This window comes from Schistocerca gregaria, chromosome 2 (genome assembly GCF_023897955.1).
Source record: "Schistocerca gregaria isolate iqSchGreg1 chromosome 2, iqSchGreg1.2, whole genome shotgun sequence".
NCBI lineage: Eukaryota > Metazoa > Arthropoda > Insecta > Orthoptera > Acrididae > Schistocerca > Schistocerca gregaria.
The window spans coordinates 870935542-870948695 of record NC_064921.1 but is presented as its reverse complement, the minus strand read 5'-3'; the positions used below and the strand labels follow the sequence as shown (position 1 = coordinate 870948695).

General features: G+C 37.8%; 1 protein-coding gene across 4 annotated transcripts in view; it reads left to right on the top strand.

Annotated features, from left to right (window-relative positions):
• The window catches only part of LOC126335263 (nonsense-mediated mRNA decay factor SMG8), a 76724-nt gene extending 64878 nt beyond the window's left edge, over positions 1-11846 (top strand). For all 4 annotated transcript variants that reach the window (XM_049998310.1, XM_049998308.1, XM_049998311.1 and 1 more), the window contains exons 14-17: positions 5159-5277; positions 7497-7677; positions 7773-7952; positions 11565-11846. In XM_049998310.1, the coding sequence (XP_049854267.1) occupies positions 5159-5277; positions 7497-7677; positions 7773-7952; positions 11565-11685 (601 nt within the window). In that variant the 3' untranslated portion in view covers positions 11686-11846. The remainder of the gene's footprint in view (positions 1-5158; positions 5278-7496; positions 7678-7772; positions 7953-11564) is intronic.
• The last annotated feature ends 1308 nt before the right edge of the window (positions 11847-13154 follow it).

Here is a 13154-nt window from a genome sequence, read left to right as displayed (position 1 = left end):
TTCCCAACACCCCCAATCACTACTTGATTTTCTTTAGCAACATCTTTTCCCATCTGCTGAGCAGCTCCTAATGCTTTGCTTTTACATGTTCAGCAGAAAACTTCATCCAGGAGTTGTCCTATTGACACAGTAATGTGAATAGCATTCCCAGTGATCTCCCTGATGTCATCCTAAATTTCGTAGCGGAGGTTCTGGTCCAAACTGTTCCCAACTCCCCCAATCACTACTTGATTTTCTTTAGCAACATCTTTTCCCAGAGAGCTGAAATCGCAGGTTACATTGGTGATCACTGCATTTTACATAAAAATGTTAGTTACATAATATTAATTACCTAGGAAACCACAACTCCAGCCCAACCAGTGCCTTCACAGCATCTAACACACAAAAAAAGTAGATAGTCTTCATGCTGAAACTGACATAGTCTCCATACTGTTAAGAGATGTATATACAGACATAATGTAGTGAAATTAGTTTTTATGATGATTGTATTGATGGCAACTGAATTTCACTGCTGACAAATTTCATGATTGTGTTTTTGAGGCATGAGGTTTAAAATACCACATTGTTGTGGTAATCCACTTTATGCTGTAAAAAGGTTTATGGACTGACACTTAAGGATATGCTTGTCTACAAAAGGTGTCTATATAAAATAGTCCTCCTTAATAGTTAACACATTATTTGCATTACTTAAGTAAGGTCGCAAACATAGTAGATGAATATGGATTGGGGGTAAGAAATGAAAGAGGAAGCTGTCTGATAGGATTTTGCACAGAGCTTATCTTAATCATAGCTAACATTTGGTTCAAGAATTATGAAAGAAGGCTGTATACATGGACGAAGCCTGGAGATACTAGAAGGTATCAGATAGATTATATAATGGTAAGACAGAGATTTAGGAACCAAGTTTTAAATTGTAAGACATTTCCAGGGGCAGATGTGGACTCTGACCACAATCTATTGGTTATGAACCATAGATTAAAACTGAAGAAGTGGCAATTGACATGAATGGGGGAAAGAAATACAGTAGAAGAAGAATGGGTAGCTCTGAGGGACGAAGTAGTGAAGGCAGCAGAGGATCAAGTAGGTAAAAAGACGAGGGCTAGTAGAAATCCTTGGGTAACAGAAGAAATATTGAATTTCATTGATGAAAGGGTAAAATATAAAAATGCAGTAAATGAAGCAGGCAAAAAGGAATACAGACGTCTCAAAAATGAGATTGACAGGAAGTGCAAAATGGCTAAGCAGGGATGGCTAGAGGACAAATGTAAGGATGTAGAGGCTTATCTCACTAGGGGTAAGATAGATACTGCCTACAGGAAAATTAAAGAGACCTTTGGAGAAAAGAGAGCCACTTGTATGAATATCAAGAGTTCAGATGGAAATCCAGTTCTAAGCAAAGAAGCGAAAGCAGAAAGGTGGAAGGATTATATAGAGGGTCTATACAAGGGCTATGTACTTGAGGACAATATTATGGAAATAGAAGAGGATGTAGGTGAAGATGAAATGGGAGATACGATACTGTGTGAAGAGCTTGACAGAGCACTGAAAGACCTGAGACTAAACAAGGCCCCGGGAGTAGACAACATTCCATTTGAACTACTGATGGCCTTGGGAGAGTCAGTCCTGACAAAACTCTACCATCTGGTGAGCAAGATGTATGAGACAGGCGAAATACCCTCAGACTTCAAGAAGAATATAATAATTCCAATCCCAAAAAAAGCAAGTGTTGACAGATGCAAAAATTGCCGAACTATCAGTTTAATAAGTCACAGCTGCAAAATACTAATGTGAATTCTTTACAGATGAATGGAAAAACTGGTAGAAGCCGACCTTGGGGAAGATCAGTTTGGATTCCGTAGAAATGTTGGAACATGTGAGGCAATACTGACATTACGACTTATCTTAGAAGAAAGATTAAGGAAAGGCAAACCTACATTTCTAGCATTTGTAGACTTAGAGAAAGCTTTTCACTATGTTGACTGGAATACTCTCTTTCAAGTTATGAAGGTGGCAGGGGTAAAATACAGGGAGCAAAAGGCTATTTACAATTTGTACGTAAACCAGATGGCAGTTATAAAGAGCCGAGGGGCATGAAAGGGAAGCAGTGGTGGGGAAGAGAGTGAGACAGGGTTGTAGCCTCTCCCAAATGATATTCAATCTGTATATTGAGCAAGCAGTAGAGGAAACAAAAGAAAAAATCGGAGTTGGTATTAAAATCCATTGAGAAGAAATAAAAACTTTGAGGTTCGCTGATGACATTGTAATTCTGTCGGAGACAGCAAAGGACTTTGAAGAGCAGTTGAACGGAATGGACAGTGTCTTGAAAGGAGGGTATAAGATGAACACCAACAAAAGCAAAACGAGGATAATGGAATGAAGTCAGATTAAGTCGGGTGATGCTGAGGGAATTAGATTAGGAAATGAGACACTTATAGTAGTGAAGGAGTTTTGCTATTTGGGGAGCAAAATAACTGATGATGGTCAAAGTAGAGAGGATATAAAATGTAGACTGGCAATGGCAAGGAAAGCGTTTCTGAAGAAGAGAAATTTGTTAATATCGAGTATTGATTTAAGTGTCAGGAAGTCGTTTCTGGAAGTATTTGTATGGAGTGTAGCCATGTATGGAAGTGAAACGTGGACGATAAATAGTTTGGACAAAAAGAGAATAGAAGCTTTTGAAATGTGGTGGTACAAAAGAATGCTGAAGATTAGATGGGTAGATGATATAACTAATGAGGAGGTATTGAATAGAATTGGGGAGAAGAGGAGTTTGTGGCACAACTTGACAAGAAGAAGGGACCGGCTGGTAGGACATATTGTGAGGCATCAAGGGATCACCGATTTAGTATTGGAGGGCAGCGTGGAGGGTAAAAATTGTAGAGGGAGACCAAGAGATGAATACACTAAGGAGATTCAGAAGGATGTAGGTTGCAGTAAGTACTGGGAGATGAAGAAGCTTGCGCAGGATAGAGTAGCATGAAGAGCTGCATCAATCCAGTCTCAGGTCTGAAGACCACAACAACAACAACAACAACAAGTATGGCCGCATTCGCAAGGAATCCTATAACTATTTACTTTTTCCAAGCTTAAATCATTCTTGATAGAATATATCTCTCTCTCTCATAACCTTTAATCACCAATAATTGTGTGGATATTCAAACACACTCACTTAGAAACAATAGCTGGTTACATGATAACAACTCAGTATCTCTTATTTGACTGCCGTGCCGGGACATGCGGCCGGCACCGTAAGATGGCCAGCATCAAAAGCTACTCATAGTGAAAATTAATGGGGAGAACCAGGATTCCATGAAGAATTTTGGCAAAAACTTCCGTCTCTACTTAAAAGGTCACTTGCTAATTGCATTTTAACTGCTTTCGTAATAACACTATCCCCATAGCTGGAAGTGCATACCAGAATCTCCATGTTGTTATATTCTGTACGATGATTGGTGCCAAGATAGTGTTCTGCAATAGCAGAGTTGCTGAGCTGTTGTAAACGTGTGATTTTTATGCTCAGTACACTGTCCTGATAATGTGACCAAGGTATGATATGCCACAACCTCAGGCAATATGGTAGACACCCACTGTATGCAAACCAAGATAATCCTTAATGGAACCTAAAAGTACCCTACTCTTAAGACGGTGGTAGAAAAATATGTTTCACATAATATTTCCACAAAATACAAACATTCCTATTGGAAATGCTCTCTGCTTTAGACAAAAAGGCCATAAACTTTGGTGCCACCTTGGTATTATCGTTACATACATGGTGCATGTTTGGTTGACAGTGCAACACATGTCTGATCTCTCTTTCACTGTAACCATTCTGATAAAAGGTGACCTCAAGACGGGCTAACTCAACTGAGAAACTCTCAGGTTCTGATATGACGTGAGCCCTGTGAGCCAAGTATGAAGTACTCCTTCATGCTGACCAGATGGTGGTAAGTTCAGCCTACAGATAACAAGCCAGCGTCAGCATGAGTAGGCCTTCTATAAATGGCATTTCCCAACATACGATCAGCCTTTCTCCAGACCAACACATCAAGGAAGGGGTGAGTCATTCTTTGCCACCTCCATCCTGAAACACTTATTCGGATGGATTGAATTCAGATGTTCTAAAAACTCATTCAAATGCTCATTGCCGTGAGACCAAAAAATAAAAGTATCATCTACATATCTGAAGAAACACGCAGGTTTGAAAGCCACTGACTCCAAGGCACATTCCTTGAAGTCTTCCCTAAATGAATTGTCAATAATAGGTGACAATGGGCTTCTCATTGCAACTCCATCTCTCTACATATAGCACTGGTCATTAAATAAAAAGTAAGTGGAAGTCAACACATGTCGAAATAGGTTCATAAATTCAACACCAAACCTGACTTCAATTAAAAGTAATGAATCAGACAGAGGAACATGGGCGAAGAAAGAGACCAAATTGAAACTTACCGGAATGTCAGAATCATTCAAACACATTCCCTCTAATTGACATAAGAAATCGACCAAGTTCTTAATGTGATGCTCATACTGACCTACTATTGGGGGCAAGAGAGTAGCAAGGTGTATTGCTACATAGTGTGTTGGAGAACCAATGTTATTCAAAATTCGTCTAAGAGGAACTCCTTCCTCATGGTTCTTCAATGGCATATTACCTGAGGGGGGCCAGCACAGTATGAATTAAGGCTCCTGATAGCCTCCTGTGACAATGAACTTTTCTTCATGATGCTGTTAGTCTTTCTCTCAACATTTTTTGTGGGGTCAGCTTTGACTTTATATATGTTGAATCATACAGTACACACTGCATCTCTTGGACATAATTTGTACACAGTACATACGGTGAGAGAAGAGCTCTGATAGTTGACGCAGCCCTAGTGGACGTGCTTCGCACATCCATGACGGACAGTCAGATTGTGAGCTTTTATTTATGTCACCGTGGCAATGCCCCATTGTTGCCTAGTGCTAGACGACCGCTACTGGCTCGCTATATACCTAGTTGTCTTGAAGCATAGATTTTGCATCAGTGTAAATTATAAAAGTGTAAGTAAGAAAAAGTGTGTGTGTGAGGCATTAAAAGAGCAAAAGAAATTTTACACATTTAGTAGTTTTAAGTAGCAATATAGCAGTATCAAAGGAATTCTGTTCCAATTTTTTCCTTCAGAGATCGCAACAGTGGTTGGCCAGCTGTTGGTGACTCATACAGAGGGAAGCATCCATGTTCCAGTCCTCATATGTCCAGCAACCTTCTACGTGGACGCAAATCAAAAGGGGGAAACAAAGGTGATTTTAATTTTTCCTACCTTCACTAGTTTGGATTATATTTATAAGACATTTCATTATAGTTATAAAAAGTGAACTGCTTCAGTTGTACTGCTTATGCCTCATTGTTATCTGTGGGCTTAATTTCAGGAGCACCTCATCAAACTGTTGGCTTCACAACCCTCATTAATCTTTTATTTTATTAGAATGGCCCCAAGGAAAAATTATTTTAGCCTTTCTATATTAAAATATAGGTGATCTGAACATAAATTCTATGTAGCGTGTAGTACAAATGAAAGACAAAGTAAATTGGGATTACTTCCATACTTGATGGTGGTAGTAGAGAATGTACACCATAGAGTTTATACATCAGTTGAAGTGATACTTACATATTTTTGTCCTTATGGTACCCTGGAGAGGCCAGGGGAAATACAGGTTTTTCAAATTTGTATTACATTAGAAGGGATAAGGTGAAGGTCATGCCCTTCCAACAGCCGCCTGTGCAGACGTTGCTGATAAGTAATCATAGTCTCATTGACTGTAGAGCACAAAGTATTAAAAACGGAGAGCAGAAAAAGGAGCACGGATCCTTGGTGACTGTACTGCATCTTAACATTAAAAACAGTTGCATAATGGTCTTGATTTGTTAAGAAAATGACATGTTTCACCCAATAGGGCATCATCAATCAGAGTACTTCATGTGACATGAGTCATCATTTTTAGCAGCATAGAATAAGACCATGCTCGTAAAATGGAAGCATGGTGATGGTACGAAGTACTGAGGGCCAAATCACACTCACACAGTGTATACTCAGTAACGACGAATGTTTACAGTGTTTATAGATACAGATGCATATTTATGCACCACTCAGTAGTATTTCCTCAAGGAATAAAATAACACAGGTCTGTATTATTTTGCTTTATGTTTCTGCAGTCATAATCTCTTTTATTGGAACAGCATGTGTTGTTCTAATTTTTCCTCAGTAGAAACACCCCCCTCCCCCTCCCCCCTTTCTTCTCATTAAGAACTATTGTATTTGTTTTTGACACAGTAACGTGTTTTAACTTTGCATTTTTTCTCATTTTCCCCATTTTCTGCTTTGTGTGTAAATGAACAATAAATTGTACAAACTGTGAAAAACCACACAATGTCACCATTATAAGTTGCATACAGTTACATTATGCGATTTTTTAATGCTTTCATGATGTCTCCAGCAGCCATCCTCTTTATGTACAATTGTACAGTTTCGGCTTTTGGCCATTTTCAAGTACCTAAGACAGAAGCATTATACACTGGATATATTAGTGTCACTTATATTTTAACATAGGAACAAGTCATATGTCTTAGGTATACTATGCATGCTATAACTTATTTTATTCTTTACTGGTATATTAAGCTATGTATGTCCTTGCTCCTATGACTGCAGGTAATTTACATAAAATAAATTAGAAAAGGTATTTTGCTAATTCAGAAGTACGTTACTTTCGACGCTTCGTTGCAAAGCTCTCATGTACAAGGTCAGTGGTTTAACATACTTAAACAACCTTGTCTATTTTATGTTGTGACAATTACATGCAGTTAAGTGAGCAAGAATGTATATGGCATAATATACCACTAAGGCACTGTCCATAAAGTAAGTTATAAAGTGCCTAGTATATCTAGCGATTTGTGACATGTTCCTATGGTAAAATCACAAGTGACACTAATGTATCCATTGTATAATGCTTCAGACTGATGCCCACAGATATTAAGTCCCATAGTGCTCAGAGCCATATAATGATTCTGTTTTAGATACCTGAAAATGGTCTATGCCAAAATTGTACAATCATACATAAAATAAAGAGAATGGCAGCTGAAGGTATCAGAAAATCATTCAAAAAATTCACCACAGCTGCAGACCTTATCACATTGAAAATTATGTGATATTCTTGCACACTCTGCAGAAGGTCATAGAAGGGCAGGAGTCTTGTCTCCAAATTAATAAGAACTGTTAATTTCCAGTTCACTTCCATTCAAATTGAAAAGTTATGTTCTCAGAGTGACTTCTTCGGTATTTCTGAGAAACCATGCTCACTTTTGCTGGTATATAGAACATTATCATTGTCTGTTTCTCTCTGGCTTCCTGTAGTGAAAAATAGCAATAATGTGACATAATCAACAGGACTTATTTATTGCTTCCCATCATATTTTTATAATCTTAAAACTAGATATGGATTTATAATATATTATGAATTTGCAGATCTTTCTGAATTTGTCGTAAAAATCTTTGTGGGAGTGGAATACGAATGCCCAAGGGGTCACCGTTTTATGTGTGCAGCTCCAGATAAAGTTTTAAAGACTACAGGTTCTGGTCTAGTCAAAGATAATGGCAACAAAGTGACAGGCAGTGATATGCCACTGTATTTTCCTTGTCCATGCAGGTATGTTAAAAATGTTTTGTTTACACATTGATATATGCCCTTTAGCATGTGATGTCATTATAATCACCTTTCAACATACTGTGTGTTTATTTCAGAACAACGAAACCTTTAGTAGCACAACTGATGCGAGTGCATGTAGTGACACCGAAGGCGCCAGTACATGTCACTCTGAATCCACGTGTCCAGCCAGCACCACCTCCATGTCCTATATTTGTAACTGGTTGTGATCAACCATTGAGGCTGTCACAAAGTGCATATTGGGTTCTCCGATTACCGTATCCTTTTATAAATATCTCATGTGGTCATATTTCTATTACTGATGTAGTATTTTAAAGGAAGTAGTTTTAACTGGCAGAGACATCAGGTGTGGACACAATTAGTAGAATATATAAATTAGTAGAATATATAGGCTGCTTTGTCTGCCAAAAATAGAGAAAAAGTTGACAGAAACTGCAATTTTCAGGTATTGCATGGGGAGTTAAGTGGCCAAAGGATGCAGCAGGTCTAGGTGAGAATATTTGGTTCTGGAAGATAGGATTTTTGTCATCACTTGTTTTTGTCTGCACCTGCAGTTACCTGTTACATGGTACATCTTTCCTGTCTTGACTGTAGTTTCTATCAGGAGATACTTTTCTGTATACACATTTTATTTATTTGTTGGTTTTTCTAGTTTCATTTTTTATCCTGTCACAAACAGAGGACTTTTTTGTAATAAGATATCTAACGTGGAGTAAGGAAAAATTATGTCTGATTCCTTTAAGTATTTAAAGAAAACTATTTAATTATAATCATGCTATTTTATATATGTAATGTGCAGTGGAAAACCTCTCTTTCATCTCATAACGGTGTTTTCAAGTGTGTAATTCAGAACAGATGGTGGAGGATGTAAGAATATGAAAAAAGAAACTCTTATTTCACAGAAATCCAACAAGAATGCCATTGTAAACAGACTGTTATGACTAATTGCCAACCATCACTTAAAATGGACTGTCACAATAACCTCACCACAACCATAAGGGTTAAAAATCCAGTTCAGTATTCTAAGTTACTGGGTAAAATTTTACAAGGGTGTGTCCAAACCTTTATTTCGAAATGCGTGTTGGTAACACCTTTTACAAGCAGTCTTGGAAAGTCAAGATGATAGACAGAGGTGTAATGATGATACATTTTCATTTTGTTTCATTTGTGATAAAATAAATATCAATTGTAATATGACACAAACCTTAAAATATTGGATGCCAGACTGGAAACAGACTGAATTTACAGAGAAAAATGCTTGCTCTGCCTGGGAAAATATGCATAAAAATGTATTAAATCATTTAACAATCAGTTTTCATTAAAAACAATGACAGATGAAACAAAATCATTTTCAGTTAGGCTTATAAATGATAGACAAAGATTTCGTGAAATGCAGAGATAGATCACTGGATAACATAAGAGATATTGAATTTAATCGATGAAAGGAGAAAATATGAAAAATGCAGCGAATGAAGCAGCAAAAGGGAATACAAATGCCTAAAAATAAGATTGACAGGAAGTGCAAAATGGATAAGCAGGATGGCTAGAGGCCAGATGAAAGTATGTAGAAGCATATTTCACTAGGGGAAAGATAGATACTGCCTACAGGAAAATTAAAAAGGTGTTTGGAGAAAAGAGAAGCAGCTGTATGAATATCAAAAGCTCAGATGGAAAACTAATCGTAAGGAAAGAAGGAAAAGCTGAGAGGTGGAAGAAGTATATAGAACGTATATACAAGGGAGATAAACTTAAGGTAACGTGGAAGAAGACAGATGAAAATGAGAGGGGGGTACAATACTGCAAAAAGAATTTGACAGAGCACTGAAAGACCTATTCGATACAAGAATCCTGGTAGACAACATTCTGTCAGAACTACTAATACCGAGCGAGATGGCGCAGTGGTTAGCACACTGGACTCGCATTTGGGAGGACGATGGTTCAATCCGACGTCCGGCCGTCCTGATTTATGTTTTCCGTGATTTCCCTAAATCGCTTCAGGCAAATGCCGGGATGGTTCCTTTGAAAGGGCAGAGCTGACATCCTTCCCTAATCCGATGAGACCAATGACCTCGCAGTTTGGTCTCCTCCCCCCTCAAATCAACCAACCAACCAACTACTAATAACCTTGTGAGAGCCAGCCATGACAGAACTCTTCCATCTGGTGTGCAACGTGTATGAGACAGACTACAAGAAGAATGTAACAATTCCAATTCCAAATAAAGCAGTTTCCAACAGGTGTGCAAAATACTGAACAATCAGTTTAATAAGTTATGGTTGCAAAGTACTAACACAAATTATTTACAAAAGAATGGAAAAACTGGTAGTAGCTGTCCTTGGGGAAGATCAGTTTGGATTCTGGAGAAAGGTACGAACACATGAGGCAGTACGGACCCTACTATTTGTCTTAGAAGATAAGTTAAGGACAGCCAAACTTACATTCATAACATTTGTAGACTTAGAGAAAGCTTTTAGCAGTATTGACTGGAATACTCTCTTTAAAATTCTGAAGGTAGCAGACATAAAATACAGGGAGCGAAAGGCCATTTACAACTTGTCGTAAACCATTATAAGAGTTGAGGGGCATGAAAGAGAAGCAGAGGTTGAGAAGGGAATGAGACAGGGTTGTAACTTATCGTTGTTACTCAGTCTGTACATTTAACATTGAACAAGGATGGATGAACCTATGTTTGACATGTTGTACCAGGTAATTAGACAAACCTGAACCTTTATTTGTGACAAAATACATCTTATGAAGACAATGGCAGCCATTGAATACAACAGGAAATGCATCATTGAAGGGCCTAATGATCATGTATAATATCACTGAAACAGGAAGCCTATAAAATAAATTGAAGATTGATTGTGGCAGTGGTGGGTCTCACCTAATTTGTGTACTTGAGGTACATTCTTGATTGGGCCATAGATACAGAGCCCAGTAAGTACTTCAGTAAGGGAGTGTCACCTGCAATGAGCACTCAAGATCTGGTCGTGATCTAATCCAATGATAATGCACATGTTGCCCAACTGTCATCAATGTCCAGTACAATGTGTGATGTTATCCATCATTTATACCAAATTACTTCAACAGGCAATTTGACAGAAGTGCACAATCTTGAAACAGCAGCTATATCTAACTGAATAGCTGCAGCAGAATTTAGAGTACATTAAGACTGGGCGTATGTTTCAGTTGATTAATTTAATATTGGAAATATTATTAACATAAATGGTTTAGCACATTAAAAAAGACTGAGAACTCTGCTAGCTTTTAGAGGAATTCTTTTTCAAAGTATTAATGTACACCCACCAACACACACCTGTATGGCTACATTTTTGCAGCTCTAATGCTGGGACATTGTAGCCTTTGTGTGTGTGTGTGTGTGTGTGTGTGTGTGTGTGTGTGTGTGTGTTTGTGTTTGTTTCACACATGTATGTGTGCGCATTTGTGTTGCTCTGAATGAGGTTCATCTGGAAGCAAGCGAAGTTTTCGGTCTTTTATAAGTGCTTCTTGACGATGACTCAATACTTCTACGATTCATTGAGTTTTCAGCAGTACTTCTAAAATTATTTATGTTCCACCAGGGCTTTCCATTAGTTTTTGAGATGTAGATGTCATTACCTAGATAATAACAAATAATTGTGTATTCCAAAGCAATAAAATCTTTATTTATGTGCCTGAAATTTCTTCATAATTTGAAAATGGAAATTAATATGGATTGGCTAACATTCATTTTTGATATTGTTAACCAAAGTGTTTTATATTTTGCAATTTAGACCTAAAGCTCTAAGACCGTAAAACTATGCATTAAACACTATCATGTTTTCTGCAGACTGCTGTTGTTAATAATGTATTGATTCTTGATTGCTGCCAGATATGTGTATGTTGGTGATCAGGGGCCATACCTTGCACCAAAGGAACCAGTTCCACTTAACTATGGGCGCCTTCTCACTGATGTTTATGGAATCACAGAAGTCACCCCTGAAGAAAAATGATTCTACAGCTAGTATTGTGATCATTGTTGAGATCACTGTGTGTGTGTGTGTGTGTGTGTGTGTGTGTGTGTGTGTGTGTGTGTGTGTGTTGGAAATTGTGACCACTTTTCAACAGACTGAACATACAAAATAAAAATATACAGTATTTTGCCAAAAATGAATGGTGAAATGTATTTGCTCTTTATTTCATACCAATATTGTGAAAAGGAAAGTTGTTACTCACTATACAGCGGAATGCAGAGTCGCAAATAGGCCCAACAAAAGGACATTCACAAATATAGTTTCTGGTCATCACAGCCTTCATCAAAATTAGACAACACTCACACAAACACAACTCACACACACACAAATGTTCATGATGATGTCAGTATTTTGGTCAGAAGAAGACTATCAATTTATCAACGGAACAGCTGAAGCAAGGATTATGAGTAAGAATTGACTTTGAGATTCAAAGTATATGGCGCATTATTATTGCGTTTATAGTCAGAGCACACGAAAACCAAAATTATAAACTCAGGTGTGTGTGTGTTGCATTTGCGTGTATGTGTATATGTTGCCTAATTTTGATGAAGGCCTTACTGGCCAAAAACTATATTTGTGACAGTCTTTTTGTTGGGCCTATTTGCGACTCAGGATCTCCACTATATTGTGAGTCGCATCTTCCCTTTCCACAATATTGTTACATTCCATCCACAATTTTCCATTGTTTGATTTTAATTTTCATATGTACACTGTTGTCCTTGCAGACCAAATTTTACCACATCCTGTATAGCCAGTACACATATAGTGATGTATGTGGATGTGGTTAGAAAATACTGAATGTAAACTTGTTTTGGATGATGTCAGTATTTCAGCCAGAAGAAGACTACCAATTTATCAATAGGAGCAGCTGAAGCAAGGATTATAAGTAATAATTTACTAACGGCTGAGATTCACATGCACATAAGTATTGTGTTTATTGTCAGAGCAGATGGAAACAAAAATTATAAAAAGTATTAACGATATGAAATAGGACAGATTCCTACTCACTACATAGAGGAGGCTTTGAGCAGCAGACTGGGTTAGTGAAAGAAGACTGTTGAAGATTTATTAAGCTAGGAAAAGTACCTTTTTACTGAATCCTGCACTACATTTCAAACTGACACAAATGCATCACACTATTTTTCAGCATAGTCACCAAGTCTGCAAACAAGGTCGGAATGTTCTAGCAGTTGTTCAGTTCGTTGAAAAAAGAAATTTATTCCTAGGTCACAGAACAGTTCAAGAAGCACTGTGTGCACACTGTCATCATAGGAAAATCTCTTTCACCCCAGATGTTCTTTCAGCTTGCCAAAAAGATGGAAATCGCATAGCACAAGATCTGACCTTTCGCATCAGCTTCACCCACATCTGTCTGGCCCTGGTCAAATTGTTGGCACCATTTCACTACGACTGGACCTGACATAGTATTTGATCACAAGAATTTCACG